This window comes from Lipophrys pholis (genome assembly GCF_963383615.2).
Source record: "Lipophrys pholis genome assembly, chromosome: 1".
Lineage (NCBI taxonomy): Eukaryota > Metazoa > Chordata > Actinopteri > Blenniiformes > Blenniidae > Lipophrys > Lipophrys pholis.
In genome coordinates, this window is record NC_137635.1 from 31,513,170 (window position 1) to 31,532,398 (window position 19,229).

At 43.9% G+C, this 19,229-nt stretch overlaps 1 protein-coding gene across 4 annotated transcripts in view; it reads right to left on the bottom strand.

Annotated features, from left to right (window-relative positions):
- The window catches only part of LOC308122218 (pre-B-cell leukemia transcription factor 1), a 74,125-nt gene that overhangs the window by 15,832 nt on the left and 39,064 nt on the right, over window positions 1–19,229 (bottom strand). For all 4 annotated transcript variants that reach the window (XM_080483917.1, XM_080483915.1, XM_080483916.1 and 1 more), the window contains exon 3: window positions 222–466. In XM_080483917.1, coding sequence (XP_080340043.1) covers window positions 222–466 — 245 coding nt within the window. The remainder of the gene's footprint in view (window positions 1–221; window positions 467–19,229) is intronic.

Here is a 19,229-nt window from a genome sequence, read left to right on the forward strand (position 1 = left end):
AGGATGAATCTGAAGAACTAGATCCTGCTCAGCGCGGCTGTCTGGATACTTCCCCCTCTGCCTCAGCCACAAATCGCACCCTGGTGATGTTTGTGAGCAGAGGCCTTCGGTCCTCCCTAGATGTGATGAGTGCACCCTGCTGTATGTCCTGCTTCCTGTGATCAGCACGTGAACGCACCGCGGGCCTCCTCCTCTTCCTCCTCCTCCTCCTCCTCACCCACCTGTTCGTACTTCTCCAGCTCCGTGTGGTAAATCTGCCGGATCTGTGACAGCTTGGCCCGGTAGTCCGAGTGCTCCGCTGAGTTGTCGGCGCCGATGCCCCCGGTGGCCGCCGCAGCGGCGGCGGCGGCGGCAGACCCGCCGCCTTTCTCCGGCCCGGCCACGCCCTCCGCCAGCAGCATGTTGTCCAGCCGCATCAGCTGGGGGTCCGGAGGCTCCTCCTCCTGGGCCCCTCGGATACTGAGCACTGTGGAGGACAGCAGAGGACACAGCGCCCGGTTTAACAGACTCTTCTTCCTGCTGCAGCCTGCCGAGCAAACGCCCTGAAATATGGCTGTCGTTATGATAGTTTAAGTCTGCGCCATAAAAACATGCACATGACGGAGTCTGGCAGCTCAGGAAGACCGTTAAACCATCATTTCATTGATTCTGACTATCATTTCATGTAAAAAAAACAACCCAGCCACAGTTCATCTTTCACTGCTCCGACTACATTCAGTTGTTCTGTCATGGCTTTATTATCCTGCCGGATCCTCTGGAAACAGAGACACAAGCTCATACCTGCAGGCAGACACAGCAGTGTGTGAATACCTGGCTCATTTCATCTGCGGTTCCCAACCCTTTTCTTTTTTTTTTTTAATCTGAAGCCCCACCAAGTGCTTTAGAGAAAAGCTGCGGACCACCCTCTCATCAATGTACAAGCGCAGGGGTCTTCAAAATGCAATTCATCCACAGTTTCCTAGGTCTACTGTGGATCTGACCCAGGGTCCGATGATGGACTACTTCTGGGTCAGAGTTCTGCTGGTCTACTGTAGTATAATCAAGATGATACTAGTGTAGTGGTATCTTAAGGCCTTCATGTTAGTTTGAGATACTACTTGGTGCTTCTTTGTGTTGATCTTTGTGGCTCCTTCAAGTTTTTTGAGCTTTGCGACTGTTTCAGTAGTTAAGTAGTTTCATTCAGCAATTCCATTTTAATGAATGATCACGGTGCTAACAGTCAGCAGCACCCACTTCAGGGACAGATGCGTGTGTTTACGGCATAGATGGTTGATATCCAGTGTTATTTATCATAAGTATACTTTAGTTTCTCTGCATGGTAGACCGTTGCTATTTTGTTCCTTTCCCTAATAAACAAAGTCTTGAAATCACAAGAAAACCTTAGGAAAACCCCATGTGAATGACATCTGTTGCAGTCTGGTGTTGTTTCCTTTCTTTCTGGTTCCAACGATGTGAGGATGAGTCCTGCTGCCCTGCCTCTTCCTGCCACCAGAAGGCTCCCTCGGTAAAGGAGCCGGCCGGGCGTCCTGTTTTCCCTCAGAGGTGCTGAAATCAGCCGGCCAGGTGCAGGCCGTTCCTCACATTCGGTTTCTTCAAGGACAAAGACAAACGCTTGCAGCGCGGCCGCGTTCGGCGAAAGACGTTTTAAATCTCAGTGTCCGTTTGTGATGTTCCACTAAACACTCTCCCAGCGACGGCTGAATCGCGCCGCGGCTTCTCCTGTAACGAGGATGTAAGCTCCAGTCGCCCCGTGACCTTTTCCACCCAGCGAAGGGGAGAGAGAGTGTGTGTATGTGTGTGTGTGTGTGTGTGTGTGTGTGTGGGGGGGGGGGGTTGAGATGGATTTCCAGGAGAGCTCGTCTCCCCTCGTCTATCGTCTTCTCTCCATCCTCCCCTCCTTTTTTCCCTCCTCCAGCTACAACATCATCCATTCCCATCAGCTCCAACACGTGAGCAAGCTCAGCTCGAGAGGCAAATGTCAATGGCTATCAGACGGCTGGAAAAGGTCAGGAGTTCACATGGGGAGCGCGCATGTGTGTGTGTGTGTGTGTGTGTGTGTGTGTGTGTGTGTGTGTGTGTTTCCACCTCAGTGTGTTTCTACGTGTGTGTGCGTGTGTGGGTGCATTTCTGCATGTGCGTATTCATGCACATCTATGTGCTTTTGGATGTATGTGTGTGTGTGTGTGTGTGTGTTTGCGTGTGTATGAATCTAAACCTCAGCGTGTCTGCAGGCCATCCTCAATGTGTGTTTGTTTGTACGTATGTGTGCATGTGCTTCCGAGGGTGTGTTGTGTGCCTGTGTATACGTGCGTATGCTGAGATGTGTGTATTTCTGTACATGTGGATGTGAAAGTGTGTGCTTGTACATGTGTTTTTATGGCAGGACCTGTGTGTGTGTGTGTGTGTGTGTGTGTGTGTGTGTGTGTGTGTGTGTGTGTGTGTGTGTGTGTGTGTGTGTGTGTTGCTGGTGGACAGATATGTGGATATTTTTCATGTGAATCACACCAGCGGGAAATTATCACACTCTCCAATTTGATCCAGACAAAATCGTGGCACATCTCGACCGGAGGGGGGAATCTAATGAGCCCGAGAGTGATTTATTCATTCGCTGCGAGTCCCCGAGTGCACAACTAAAAGCATGAAATGGATTAAATAAATACAATTAATAAGGAAAATCAAACAATTCACTGTGCTGTGGCGTAATTACCCTAACCACAGCCTTCAGCCTTATTTATTTCTGCTCAGTAATAGCAATGAAATCGATTGGAGCTCGATGGTGCAGCCGTACATTAACGGGATCACCTGACTGTTGTAATTAATCACACAGTCACAACACACACACACACACGCACACACACACACACAGAAAAAAAAAAAGAAGCCTTTTGAAGACACTTTGTGACGCTCGGCTGTTCTCTGCTTCCTCCCCAGTCACAGATGAGCATCTATAAAAGGAAGATGGCCATCAGCTCATCTTGATCATTACCGACAGACTTAATTGAACAATGAGAGGACTGCCGCTTCCTCCCTCTGAGCTTCTGCTCTGACATTTTCCTACTGCGCAACTTCAGAAACAAGCTTTTTCTCTTTTCTTTGAAAATAACCAAAAACCTTTGCATTATGAAACTATAAATAAGAATGAGGACAACACTTCAAAATAAGATTTAAATGAAAATACAGATTAACTTTTTAAAAATATCACTTTGAGTTCGGAGCGTCAATTGAAACATTTATTTTGACTTTGTTCTTAATTTGATAGATTTTTCTGATTTTTACTTTGAACATTGCAGCTTTTTCCTTGACATTTCACTTTATTTTAATGTATAATTTATCTTAATTTAACATTAAAATGAACATATCTATATCCATCACGTTGACATTATTCCAAATTTTTATTTTATTTAAAATGAATTTTTTTTCTTGAAATGTAATTTTGATTTGACTTGGTGTATTTAGAAATTTTATTATTATTTGTAAAATGTCATGTCCTTTTTTTTCTAATTGTTTTACTGAATATTTTATCATCAAAATGGATAGATTTTTATGTTTAATTAGGTTTATTTCTGAGTATTTTTGTAATTTTAACACAAAACACATTAAAAACAAATTAACCTTGAAAGTTAAAATGTTCAGACTTTTTTTTTTCCTTTTCTCAATATTTGTTGAAATTTCTATTCTCAAAATTAGATTTTTTTTTTTTCATGTTTGCCTGAAATTTATATTTCATTTCATGACAAAAATGTTCTTTTCTATGATTTGAAAAATATGTAATTGTTATTTTCCCAGCTACCAGTTGTATTCTTGATATTTCAATGATATTTGAGAAATTTAGCATTTTTGGCTTCGTTTTCTATAATTATATTCTGGACATTCTTAAAAAATTAAAAAAAAAATAAGTTTTGCTGGATGCTGTAATTTATCGAGCATATTTCTTCACATCTCATTTACCTTCAGGGATAACATTTTATTAACACTTACATGTTTGATGTTGTGGTGGACATTTTCAGAGAAAACACATAGTGAAACATAATTATAAACTCAGTGGTTAAACTGAATAAAGAGTTTTAAAAAAATCTACTGGGCCTTTTTTGTTTTGATGAAATGAATTTGTGTTGTTCGACTTCCTGAAGAGCCGGCTGGAGCTCAGACGACAGGAGGGGAGATAAACATGACGATTAAGCCACCCACACACACACACACACACACACACACACACACACACACACACACACACACACACACACACACACACACACACACACACACACACACACACACACACACACACACACACACACACACACACACACACACACACACACACACACACACACACACACACACACACACACACACACACACACACACACACACACACACACGTTGGCAGGATACCCCGAGCAGCAGCCCGGCGCCCTGCGAGCGCCTTTAAATGAAAACATGTTTAATTAAGGACGTGCAGGTATTCTGTCACGATTAGGAAGATTTATAATATTTTATAATGAAAGCAGGCAGCGGCGAGGTTCCTGACAGCCGCTGACTGGCAGCTCGCAGCCAGCCACAGACACACAAAACACACGCATCACACACGTTTAAGAGCAAAACATACAGGAAGGACACATATTTTGGGAAAATATTTGGTCAAGCGAAGAAGAATGAAAATGTTAAGATGACAAAGAAACAGTAAAACACAAATTTGAGAGGCATTTTGAAACCTTGAGACTTAATTTGCACAGTTTTGACTTTGCTCTCAGCATTCTCACTTCGTTTATGTTCATTTTGTTTAGAAAACAAAACCTTTTTTTAATATTTAAACTCCAATGAGTTCCTTTGTTCATTGTTAGTTTATTGTTGGAATTTAAACTTATAAAGTTTAAAGTTAAACTTTGATCTATAACTGAACACCTTTCAGACTTCAGTATTCAGATGTAATTTGCTGTACACCTCTTTATCTGAACTCACAGAGAGAAGGGCGGAGTACACGCAGAAAAGCCATGAACAGGAAGAACATGCAAACTCTCCACGGAATCCGTGCAATGAGCCACTGCGGGACGTCTATCTCGGAATGTAAGACTTGATTCTGACAATCTTCAAAACAAACATATATCTTTTAAACTCTGATCCATATCGATGTTTTCCACAAATCTTTTTCTTACGTTCAGCACCTTTGCTTCATTTCTTGAAATCTTTTTCAGTTTTGATCCCGACATTCTAACCTACACCTTTAACGTCCACATTTCCTCACACGTGAGAATGTGAAACATGAATTTATCCTCAGATTCTATAAATAGAAATCAATACGTAGAAATACTGTCTGCAAACATTTATAGGAGGAAACGCACCTACTGCGACCTCCCACACACACACACACACGCACACACACGCACACACACGCACACACACGCACACACATCTGCAGGATACTGGAGCGCCTTTAAATGAAAACATGTTTAATTAATGATGTTGAAGTATTCTGTCACAATTTGGAAGATTTACAGTCAAACGAGGCTGCAGCGATGTTCCTGACAGCCGTGATGAAAGTTTAGCCCGCTGACTGGCAGAGAGCAGCCAACGCTGGACTGGATCCATTTCCCATCAATACAGTAATGCAATACACTGCAGCCCTGTGGTGTGTGTGTGTGTGTGTGTGTGTGTGTGTGTGTGTGTGTGTGTGTGTGTGTGTGTGTGTGTGTGAATGTGTGTGTGCATTTGGAGTCCATATCACATGACCCTAAAGAGGAGCAGGCAGTGGCTGCTCTCGCTATTGATTGTGTGGGTACACGTCATCTAGGGTTTCAGCAGTTAATAAATCAGGCCTGCTTCTGATACTGTGTGTGTGTGTGTGTGTGTGTGTGTGTGTGTGTGTGTGTGTGTGTGTGTGTGTGTGTGTGTGTGTGTGTGTGTGTGTGTGTGTGTGTGTGTGTGGGCCTGTCACAGACCAGTCAGCAGGAGTGAAAGCGACAGCCACATGATAATGTAACATCACCACCATTCATCCCTGCCACGCGGCATTCTGAGACAAAACAACAACAACCCAGGAACCTGAAAAAAGCAGCGTGATTTACAGCAGACATGACAAGTATCACTAATACAAACCCTCCCTCCTCCCTCCTCCCCCTCCCCACGCCACCGCCTCCCGCCCTGCTCCTTCCAGGAGTTCAGCATCCCGCCCTCATCTGCATTTGAGCCAAGCGCAGTAACGAAGCCTTCACAAGCTGCAGTCTGATGCTGACCCACAGCTCCAAACAACGCTATCATCATTACCAGATCAATATTACGTTACATCTCATACAATTTACTGCAGCTATTTCTACTAATTGGATCTGGGCTTAAACAGAGAAAAGATTTTGAATGAACTTGTCACGGTTAACCCTTCAGATGGCACCGAGTAGAGATTTGAAAGCTATCTGCTCAGTGTATCAACAAACATTGCATCCGAGACTTTTTATAATCTTTAAAAATCTTTTAGAATAACACATATAAATGTTATTGATAGATATATCTACATTACAGACCATCTTCCTCCTATGAACATCTAGATTATAGAGCATTTAGAGCATTATAAATGACTTTCAATTCAGCACTTGTAGCACCATGTTCTGCCACATGATGGTGTCGTGAGTCGATCTCGTCTGAGCCCAAACCAAAACAGCAGAAATGCTGAGCTCAACCAAAGGTGTGAAACATGTGGCTGAATCTGGTCTAATCAGGCTCGCAAGAGGACTTTGAACACTAAAAACATCAAAGAGCAAATATACTCATTTTATAAAAGTAAAACAGTAACTGCTGCAGCAGAGACAACGCAGATCCAGAATTAAAACCAGACCATTGCTACAAGATACTGCAGCTAAAAACTCGCCAGGGTTTTTGTTAGTAAATTGACAGTAATCATGTGACCCACAGCAGTGGGATTCCAACTAACAAACTTGTAGTTACAAGCTTGCTTACCTAACCTCTAATCCACCACGAGCACAGGTATTGTACCTTGAACAATAAAAAAAAAAAAGGACCAAATTGAGGCCATGAAAACTTTAGTTTGCCTCTAATTTTTAAACGTTCTCCACTCTCAGCTCGAAGCTCAGATTTGTGACTCTCCGCGTACTCCGGGGAAACTTTCTCAGGCCCAAAATGTTCGCTCCATCACCAGATAATGGGAATGTGTACAGCCTCAGTACACAAGGGCGCAGTCATAAAGCAGCTCTAAAACAGCTTTATGTTTTATCAGCCATCTCCAGGATCATGTGCACGATGGGGGTGGGGGGTGGGAGGGGTGGGGGGGGGATAAAGTGTTGTATGTAACCCAGTGTGTACGTGCGTACGTGCGTGCGTGCGTGTGTGTGTGTGTGTGTGTGTGGGGGGGGGGGGGGGGCCAAGGACGAGGAGAAAACACCAAAGAAATACTGGAGGGACGGGCAGAGATGAGGAGATGTGGCCGGTGCAGGCGAGGAGGGGAGAGAGTGATGGAGGGAGAATGAAAGGCGAAAAATAGAAATGGAATAGGAAAGCGAGGTGTCAATTAAAAAAATGAACCCCAGTGCATTGGGGAGGTGACAGCTGGTGGGAGACGAGCTGACAGGCGTCACATTAGGCGGATTTGGTGGCCGCCCCCCCCCCCCCCCCCCTCCTCCATCATCCTCCTCCTCCTCTCCTTCACCGGCTTCCTCCAGTGGCCATCGGTAGTTTCTCATGAGGCGGGAGGAGGAAGAACTCAGCTTGGTGTTTTTCAGAACAAGTTCCCCCTGCAGCTACTCCTAATAACGGTAATTATCGTCATCATCTGAGGCTTAAGCAGGCCAGTTTGGGGCCTGAGGGGCCGGCCTGATAATGAGGAAGCCAGCGCCAGAGGAGAAGACCATTCCGAGCACCGCCCCGCCACCAACGCCAAGCACTCCCATTTAAAAAGCCTTCATTAAAATAATTCATTATTCAAAATAGGCGATGCTTTAGCCCCTGGCTGTCAGTCTTTCTTGAGGTGTCTTAAAATATATATCTTCCTGATTGGATCGAACTCGTGGAGCAGCTCTGGGCGGCGCTGCTCAAGCAGGGAAGGGGAAAAGTCACAAGCTCGAGGAGTGAACTCGCCCACAAAGACGCCTCTGTTGAACGAGGAGGACGACAACGCACAGGAGGAGGAAGGGAGCTTACAAAACGACTGTTCGCACCTTGATACTGACACACATTGAAGATTAGATAGGAGGAGGAAGAAGAAAGAGCAAAACAAGCATAGATTCAATCATCTCAGCGGCCTCACATTCATACCCTATACATCAAGAGGGGAGGTGAGAACTACTTATATAGCGACTGATTAAAGAGGCTGGAGCGCTCCTGATAAACTGGGACGCCTTATAGGTCTGATCCACAGTCTCACATCAACATATGGGTGTCCTTGGGCAAAGAACCGGTTTGCAAGACCTGAAGCCCAGAGTGCTCCAAGGGGGCTGAGCATGTTGCACAGCATGGACCGATGGATGTGACAAATAGAGTAAAGCAAAAGGTGTCCAAACAATGGACAGCAAGCAAATGGCAGCCTGATTCTTATTTCTCTCCTCCTTTTCGTGACACCTATTTTGACATTATACTCAAGCGCGAAAGCTATTGTCCAGGAAATACGGTACTCAACCAAAGATATTTAGATTATGTTCTGACTTGTAAACGCAAAAGATATCCTCACGGCTCGGAGAGGCAGAACCAAACCAATGCAGGCTCACAAGTGAATTGAGAAAAATCCCAAAGATTTGCCTCGCCTTGAGTAGCCCTGCCGATCGTATGCTTCTCGGCGTGCGGCCATTGGTCCAGGGAGTTTGGACACTTCTAGATTAAGGGGTGAGAATGCACTGTTCAGGTGGACTCCATTCCCCTTTCATCAGATCCACTTCTGCTTATCTGCATCGTCAAAGTCTACTGTATCAAACCTGATTCCAGTTCTGAGTAGTCAAAACGTATTTCAAAAATAATTGACAAAGGAAAAATGTTCATGCTCGGCCAAAAAGAATCAAGTCATTATCTGAATATCAAGCTTCTAGTAAAAGACAGGAAACTCATCTGCCCCATAAGATGGAGTCCGACCTTTATGAGTGGAGTTTGTATGTTTCCCCCTATGCAAGAGTTTTTCTCCAGGTGCTCCGATTTCCTCCCACAATCCCAAAAAACGTGTGTTCGAGGTAAACTGGTGAGTTAAAATGTACGCTAAGGACCATCTCTCTGTGTCAGACCTGACCTGGACTACCCTGCCTTCGCCTGCAGTCAGCTGGGATCAGCTCCGGCCCCGTGGGAAAAACCTTTAGTTGGATAAAGCAGCAGTCAAGATGGATGGACGGACGGAACGGCTCATTTCTGAAGTGTCCCCTTGATCTGAAACATCTGCTCACTGCCAAAATCCTGTGAGCTTAGCATTAACAATAATGCTCAGATGTCTCATACACTTTCCAGCAGATAAATGGCAGCCTCTAATCAAATGACGGGCCAGCGTGACGGCGCTGCTCTGGACAGCAGTTGGCGAGGAGTTGAAGTGTGACGCGCTGGGAGCCAGGAGGAGATCATCCGTGATAGTTAGCGTGTTGCCCTCTTCACTGTTGCCCCCGACAAGTGGTCCCGACACCGCAGGACAAGGCAGGAAACAAGAGGTCCGGTAAAACAATCCTCCTGGCGTCCCCGCGGCGTGTGTTCCTGTGCATGGCACATTTCATAAGGCCCCGCTCTTTGACTGGTGATGAGTTTATGCGAAGGTAATTAACAGTAATTAATCCTTAATTACAGCAATTAGCAGAGTCGCAGTAAATTAAGCCACATCTGGAGGCGCGGAGCAGGGCGAGCCGAGCAGGGGCGGGCTCCCGGGCAGGCGGGGAGGCGGAGTCAGGTTCAGGTCTACCTGGGGGCATCTGGGCTTGTTGTCCCCGCTGCAGGCGTGTTATGCGGGAGGAGGTGGGCGCTGGGGCGGGGGTCCGATGAACACGGGAGGCGGGGAGAGGAGGGAAATTGCTCCGTCTCAGGGAGAAAGGCTCCCTTAAGCTACCATGCAAGGACACCCGCCATATGGCGACTCGTGGAGAGGAGGGCTCGTTGTTCTGCTTCACTGTGCTCGGCTTCACTCGACAACATGTGAACACGCTTTTTTACACAAGGTGCCAGCAGAAAGCAAACTCGGCTGGTAGAGCTACAGCGTTTTATTATCAACGTTAAGCACAATAATGCACACTGTTGTAAATAATAATAGTCATGTTGGTGTAAATACAATTTTAAAGTTACCTCTGATGATGCTGACGATAATATTCTTAACAAAAAAGGAACCCACTGAGATGGAGCTGATGTGGATAATACTGCTACTACGACTATTATTAATAAAGATTTATTAATAGAATTAATAATAAATATTCATCCAATGTCTCTAATGGTGATTTTCATTAGTTTAAGTTTAGCAGAAACAGTTTAGGTAGATAGATAGATAGATAGATAGATAGATAGATAGATAGATAGATAGATAGATAGATAGATAGATAGATAGATAGATAGATAGATAGATAGATAGATAGATAGATAGATAGATAGATAGATAGATAGATAGATAGATAGATAGATAGATAGATAGATAGATAGATAGATAGATAGATAGATAGATAAGGATTTCATTAATAAGAATGAGCCGTTGTTTTTTTTTTAGTTTTGTTATCTAAGAGGAATGGCTTTTTAGATTTTCATTCCTACTTTTTTATACCTGCTTTGACCAATAATTGCACACAGTCCACGGAGAGTCACATGCTTCAGTCTGCACTATCCTCTTCTAATAAAAAAGATTCTGAGTGGTTACTTAGATTATCTCGGACTACATCTCATCTCCACTGGGAACAATATCTTCCATGATGACAATGCTCCTCTCCATAAAGCACAAGTGGTCACTGAGAGCTTTGAATGGCATGGTAATGATGTTAGCCATATGCCTTCTGTAAATAGGCATGATCCTATTGTGTTCTCTATATATAGATAAAATCCGAACGGAGCGCCTGCGTATATGCATTATCTGTGCATCGAGGAAGCGTTACGTCGGGGGCTAAATACGCGCCGGAGGAGTCAGACGAACGACACGAGTTCGCTGATAACGTCGGCATCGGGTTTCGTCTTGCTTATTTCGAAGAGTAAATCAATGAGGGACCGAATGATTGACACCAACAGATGGACAGACGCAGGACAAAAGATCATCTGGGACTGTGGAGGAGTGTTCGGCGTGTCGGGAGGGACTGTCGTGTTCGTGTCCCGCAGGTGTGCTGGTTCTCACCGGGACTGATGATACTTCACGATGAAACATATCGCAAAAAACTACAAAGGATCTTTTTGTGTACCGAGCAGGCATGTGTTCCAAATTCAAAAGTACAACATTAACTGTGATTTTAATCACAGGTATTGAAATATTAAGTCAGAAGCTCTAAAATGACCCAAAACAACAAAGTCAACAAACTGCTGCTGCTGAAAAGAACCCAACTGCTCAGACAAAGCTTATGTGTATTTGGGAAAAGCGAAATAGCAAATAAAAAAGTTTCACAATGGAGGAATACCTGCGATGGTGGCAACATAATTCTACATGGTGGAAGTGGTTTCTGGTCCAATTCCCTCCACAATATTCCACCGCGCATCATGACGCATTCAGCCCAAGATGCTGCGCAGGTGTAGAAGTTATGTGGCAGAATATACACTAGCTGAGGCAATGGGGGGATTAATTCCCCTTGAGATAAGGATTAAAACTCCACTGCCAGCAGACCAGACAAAAGTATTCTTTTGGAATCAAAGTGAGTCATCACTTACTGAGAGTCAAACTCAAGACTCACAGTTCATCACGCAGAAAGTCTGGAATTTTGGGGGAATTTGGAATTTCCAAAATAGAAAGACGTCATTATCAACAGATAAACAGCATTTGTTGATAGTGATGGCATAACCAAGATCAGACACTCAGGCTTTTATAATCAAGATCAATTTCATAATTGCTAAAGTAAGATGTGCTAAATGTGTGTAAAGTGTATAACATGTGGTCTACGGTGTAAAATATATAGCTATAGATAGTCATATGTGATGTAAATATGATATGAAATAACATTAAATACTTTCAAAGCTTTTATTATTAAAAAAAAGACGAGGAAAGATTTGTACTTCATCCTTTTGGGAAACTGAATTAAAGACTCTATGAGTTAAACTAGAATATAGAGTTATCCCTGAGGTTTCTTGTTTTGTTCACAGTTTTGCTGTAATTCTTCAATTATGAGTTTATCAACCTAAAAATAACATACAAAAACATTAGTTTTGCTGGAATTGTTGTTTGGTTCGTTAATTAAAAAAGGAAAAAAAAGGCTGTGCATGGATAGCAAACTTTCCTTTAACAATGACCCCAACTGCCCTGAGCCCGACGTGGCTGCAGCCTCCTGCCAACGCATCCTTTCTGTTGAAACATCTGATTCCTCCCAGTTCCTTTACCCGCGGTCCTGCTGAACCGAAGTCATCCTCACAATACTGGAAAATGTCCTTCTGCTCCTGGCACGTTGACGTGCATTGATTTTTTTTTTCCTTCCACGCATCATTGTGCCTTATATCTTTGTTATTTAATTACTTTGAAACTTTCCGTGCTGTGAAATTGGACCAATTTACGCCCAAGGTGACACAAAAAAATGTGGACCTTCTCCACAGTCCTAATAGGTTCCCCTTCTTGTTGTCTCGTCGTTTTTAGACAAACCGATCTGATAAACCCGCCACGCCTGTACCACTGTGTTGAATCACCGGCGGCCTCTTGAGCCTCCCTTATTTCTGTCCTGCAGCAGAAGCGAGGAGGCCTCCTACACACTCAGATCACACCCCCAACGACGCCACAAAGAAAACTTTTGTTGCCCCGTGACAAACTGTGGCTACGCTAAAAATAATCAGGACCCCGGCTGTATGGCGAGGTCTCGCAGAATAACTGAAGCTGAGAATAAGTATCAGGCACTTGATTGGTGCGTTTAGAATAACAGTAGAGGGTAAAACGGATCCATGTCCAAACATACACCCTAATACTTCTATAGTAAGACAGTAGTATTTCATCGTAGTAATGACCCTGAATGGCAACCGTCGGTTGAGCTGATGAATTAAAGAAAAACAAAAAAAAAACCTCCACCCTAATCTGCCAGGATCCGATCTGGAAATTCTGTAAGAAAGGCACCGAATGCTCGGAATTTTACACCGACAAACTCAATTTTGTATATTTTTAATGGCTTGAAATACCCTTCTACCACACTCCAGGATTGAACTGTGCTCGTGTTCCCATTATAGCCCTTGTACAAGGGTTAAAAAAAAAAACACATTACTATTACACAGGTCTCATAAGATTCGACGCTGAAATGTAAATGGGTCAGAAAGCGTCATTAATATTGTGACACTTGGGAGCTTTGCGCTATCGGAGCTTCTCTCCCATCACAGCAAAATGAGTCAAACTGGCTTTGTTGTGCCATGTGTGCAGTTTCTTTAGCTGCTGTCACAACTGCAGAAATCCCTGTGAGGTTTTCTGGTGCTCAAATAAGACTTAGCGAAGCTTCGGTCTGCCTCTCACTGTGTGGAGAGAGAAAAACCACTCACAGCATCGCCGTCTATTAATAAAGAGATGTTTCAAGCTCTTTATTTGTTATTCTTGGCCTGAAATGTTTGTCTCACGTCGGTTCCCACTCCGCCAGACGGGCGATCATTTGCAAAATTAGAGCTGGAGTTTTCGCGTAAACAAAGCAAGGCACTTAAAAGACAAATGAACACCTCGCGCGATGCAAGCAGAGGTGTCCTAATGCAGAAATAATGCAAATAATATGGGATTGTTTGCTTTGAAAAGCTGCAGTGTTTTCACAAAGGGACCGAGCAAAGGATTTCAGTTGGCGGTGATGTTGGAGAAGGGGGCAACTTGGGACAACGGTTTAGCGCTGCAACAATGAATATGACAATGCAATGCCTGTAGGCAAAAAGAAGGGGGGGGGGGGGGGGGGGGGGGGGTGTTTACAGCAGAGGTAGTGGTCCGGGCAGTCTAAGTGGCCTGGCTGGCAGGCCTACCACACCACTCGCGGATAAAGCCTAGTCATTAATCACAGGCCTGTGGGATCGTCCCACTGTAGCAGAATAGTAGGTCAGAGGGAGCTCCTGCTGTCAATCAGCACTAAAATGTGTGCATGAGCCTGAGCGGAGCGGGATTGTAAAGCGGGGGGGAATGTGTTTTTGATGGGAATGTGTCATTTTGCCTGCAGCTACAAAAAGCATATAGCGCTGAGGAATTAATGCATTAATGCAAACACCAGTGTGCAAGCGCGAGACGTCATTTACATGAAAAGCATATCAAGTCATCCGTTGGGAATGAAAACAGCAATTTCTGCCCTAAAAGCAGCAGCTTGATTCTAAAAAATAACGACAACTCCGCTCATGTTTAAAAGGAGCAAACCAATATACTATGCACACAGGCCCCGTGGCAGCATGAGCGCACGCCACAAACACCGATACCCCACTCAGAGAGGAGACGCACGAGTGCGACGAGGGACGACCAAACGCATGGTGAGCCAGGGTTTGACCCAGTTTTGTCATGCTGCTGTCACAGGTTAATCCGGAGTCATCACTGTCTGCAAACACTTGGATTTCAACTCATCAGAAGAGCCTCGGAGAGAAACCCAGAGTGGGAGGAGCCTGTGTCACATGGCCTCGTTTGAAAGGCGTTAAGGGGAGTGTCATCTGCAAAAGGAAGAAACTTTTAGAGTCAACTGTATGGACCATCCATCCATCCATCCATCCGTCCATCCATCCGTCCATCCATCCGTCCATCCGTCCATCCGTCCATCCATCCATCCATGCGTCCATCCAACAATTGGAATTCATCTGCTGTTCATCTCATAGATGCTTTTCCGTTTTTCAGAATTTTGTCCGTTAGTTAGATTTTCATCTTTATTCTAATAATGATAATATATTCTATTCATAGATTTTTAATCTATACAGAAATAGCTCAAAAAATGATTCTCCCACTGAAATCATCCCATCGTGACTGAATCCATGCCGCTGCCTTGCTTGTTGATCCAGTGACCCACATTTTGCGTGTAACTGCACACTTTGAGTGTTTTCACTTCAGTTCTTCAGCGAGCTGAAATTCCTCGTCTTGTTTTTCCTTCAGGGGTTGAACCTGTGCAGATGGCGCTGAGATACCGCGCAGGAAGAAGAACAAGGAGCTCAGCTACAGCTGAACAACAGTCCGTCTGCCGTAACCATGGTAACAGTGTCAAACATGCTTACGGGGTTTACAGAGATCCAGCTGATCCTTAACGGCCTCTCTTTTAAATTCGTGTGAAATATTTATTATTCCATCACTTCACATTTCAAAGGAATGCTATTGACAGTTTCTGTCTGAACCTTTTAAATAATATTAATAATGTATTACAATAATGCCAGAGTACTCTGTATCGCAATATACCAAAGGGGATTTTACAGGTGTATTTGTAGATTTAAGAAATGTTTTTTTTATTAAACACAGATCTAAATTCAGACGTTAAAACCAGACACACATTCAAACATTCAGCATATTTGCAATCGGTTAACAGTGTGTGAGTAAAGGAGCCACATCTAATAATGAAAAGTGTCTATTCAGCTGCCAGATTCTCTCAGGATAGACAGTTTTTATATCACATACCCTTCCCGCTGTGATTGGAACCCAAGTCCCCGACACTCAAACTCAACCTTTACCTCAACAAATGTAATATTTAAGATTTTATAAAGGTTCATTTGTTAGCGTGAAAAATTAAAGCTTATCACCAATACCGCAAACAGCCACCAGGGGGACAAAGAATTGTAAAATTTACAACCTAATTAATAAAAGTGTTCTTATTGTAAGCAACTTATGAGAGGCAGCTTTATATACTAGCAGTGGAGTATTTTCTAGTATTTAAATTTCAACTTTTGAACCAGTCAGAAACAATTTGACAGAGCGTGACAAACGAAAGGGGGCGGGGCTTATACTGCAACCAGCCCCCAGCGGCAATGGACACGTCGGCTGTTCTTGACGGTCTCTGGAGTCTTTCCTCTTTTTTGTGACGTTTCATCAACAGCAGTAAAGTATTTCTGGTGCTAATTTCTTATTGTGCTGTGAAGAAAGGACCATCAGTACAAAGACGAGGGAATAAGAAGTGCGACGGCGCTGCCAACTTGTTCTTGCAGTGCTGTTTCAATACGATTACATTTCATGTTAATAAGCTAAAGTTTTCTACTTCTCAAACTGGATCGTGCAGCTTCCTCGAACCCCCCCCCCCTCCTCCTCCTCCTCTTCCTCCTCACTCGGCCCCCTGGGTGGGACAACACTGTATTCTGTCGGTCAGCCTCTGCACACCTGCATCCCCAGCTGGACCACTGAACTACTCCCCCTTTCCCTCCCTCCCTCTCTCCCTCCTTCGCCCCTCCCTTCCTCCCTCCCTCCCTCCACAGGGCTCTACTCCCAGCTGCCTGGGCTATTTATAGGTCCTGTTTCATTTCCACACCTGCAGGGAGGCACAGTTGTCACAGTGGGCCCACCGAGCCTCTCTGGAGTACTGCACAGGAATGAAAATGCACCTTGCTGATGCAGGAACTTATTCTTGTCACTCTCTCCCTGCAGACCTGCGCGCTGCTATTTTGTCGCTGGTGCACGTTGTGGTATGTGGTGCAAAGATAACGCGGGAAAAAAAGAAATCCGTGTAAATACGATTCTCCCCCCCTGTGAGGTATATTCAGGTGGATTACACTTTTTCGGAATAATCAGGTGCAGCCACACACACACACACACACACACACACACACACACACACACACACACACACACACACACACACACACACACACACACACACACACACACACACACACACACACACACACACACACACACACACACACACACACACACACACACCGGCTGGGGGTATGTTATCAGTACATTTCCTCCCGATAGCCGGCGCGGTCATTACTCCTTTATAAACTTGATTAACCGGATCCAGCCAGCGAGGTAATGCGCAACAACACATAAAAGTTGCTATTTTCCTCCTACATTTTTTTTTTTTTTTCCTGTCATGCTTTTCTACCCTGGATGTAGTGGGCTGAGGATCCAGTCAGCGGATTACATTATCAGTCTGACCTAGTTGCCAGCTATCTCCTGAGACCTGAGGAGCCAGGCTTTCTGCACAGCCTTCCGCTGCTACAACACGCACACTGTGTAACTTTAATTTATCAGGGGGAAGAGGAGGGAGAAATGTGACAGGTTGACAGTTCTCTTTGCCTGCCACTCTGAGCACTGCCTCTCCCTGCAGTGTGCTGGTTAAGGGTCCCTCGCTGGAGAACAGTGCATTACCGAGAGTGGCTGCTTCTCGGCACCACGGAAGCTCATCAGCTGGGCTGGAACCCGCTTTATTAACGGGAACGTTTAAGGTGAGACGGGAGCGGCGATTAAAAAGCACATATGCATCTCCTGTGGTGGAAGCGATATTCACAACACTCGCTTCAACTGCTAATGCCAGTTAAATTACTAATAATGTGAAAACATTCCATTACAAGTACAGTCCTACAAAAAGACGCGGGTGTAGTTTTATTTTGAAAGCGATGCAAACTTGTGTTCGTTCTTGTTTCACGAGGCTTGCTTGTATATTTAACGGAGATTTTAATACTCTAAAAATGTGGCTCTGCAATTTGTTCCAGGTTTGTTGTTTGGGTTTTTTGTGACGAGTGACATCACAGCATTCCGACCAATAGCCTGGCATCCCAGAACAACATGCCCTTTACCATAATACCATATATGGAAATCCTGTAGTTCACTTTATTCTTTATCCTACATTAGCAAACCATTTCTCTTGTGCCTTGTTTCATGAGGAATGATTGATATTTAAAGGTGATTTTATTATTTTAAACAGGTAATTTTGCATTTTGTCAAATGTTTTTGTAACAGCCATTCCGACCAATGGCCGATCATTCCGGAACAACGTTCCTTCTGCTATAATTTAACATCTGGAAACCAGCTGCTGAGCACTGAACACCATGAGTATAGTTCCTTAAATCAGAGGTCTTAAATGAAGACTAAACTCTAGAAGAGCCTAAATGAAGATGTGGACAAACCCCTACAGGTACTTTGAAGTACTACAGATGGATACGTAGGACTTGAGGGGAAAAAAAGCCTATAACACTAATTCAAATCTATTGGATAAACATTTTGTATTCAATACTAACTGAAATAAAACTTTAGAGAATCTCAACAAACCAAACCAGAAACAGTCCGTAAAACATATCAAAAAGACAAATCTCAAAAATATTTTGGAAATCTTAAAGAAAACATTGACTGGCATTTGTAGTGTTTCATGTGTAATTATTACTACAAATTGTGTTTCTGAAACACAATTATTCATATTTCTATTTTCTACACGATTAAATGTTTGTTCAAACTGTCAAATGTGCTTATCATTTGTAGTTTAGCTCTTGTAAAGCTGCTTTTTAATTTACATTTTGATGCTGCAAAGTTCCCACTTTCGGGCTTCATAATGTTTAACTATTGATAAAAGTTAATTTCCGTGAATGGTCAGCTGGAGGCGAAAAAAAAATCAAAAATTCTGAATTCTATCTTCATGAGCGCGGGCTTGTCTGTAAAGCTGAGGAAACCAGAGATCTAAGATCTGCATTCTCAGAATGGAACTGCCTGTGACACAACAATCTATTGTGCTACTTATGGAAACTGTTAAACACATCGACTAAAATGTTTGCTTGTTTGCCGTCGGGTGTTTGGCTGGAAAAATATCTCAGAGGTTATAAACGATTGGGGGGGGGGCGGCCTGAGAGCCTGAGAGCTACTCCATTAGCACATAAAATAAGCTTAAATCTTTAATTCTTGGAAACGCATCTCATTTCATAAACTCCCCTCATGAAATCGTAATCCGAAAGAATAACTTCTGACACGTGCCACGCGAGTACAAAGCATTATAAAACCAGCTTCACTTTCCTCCGCTGGTCATCTCGCGGCTGAAAGGAAAGCGAACCCGGCTCTTATTAGCATAATTACATGATTAAAGAATATGGCAGCGGGAATTTCTGGAGACCACCAGAAGAATGCAGCCTCCACACTGAGCCACCGCAGTGGTGTTCAATTAATTTCATAAAGTCAATCATGTAGCAATTAGCGAGGAAAAAGCACGCCAGGCATCCAAAAGAAACAATTCAACGCTGTAACTGGAGACGCACAAAGGACTTAAAGT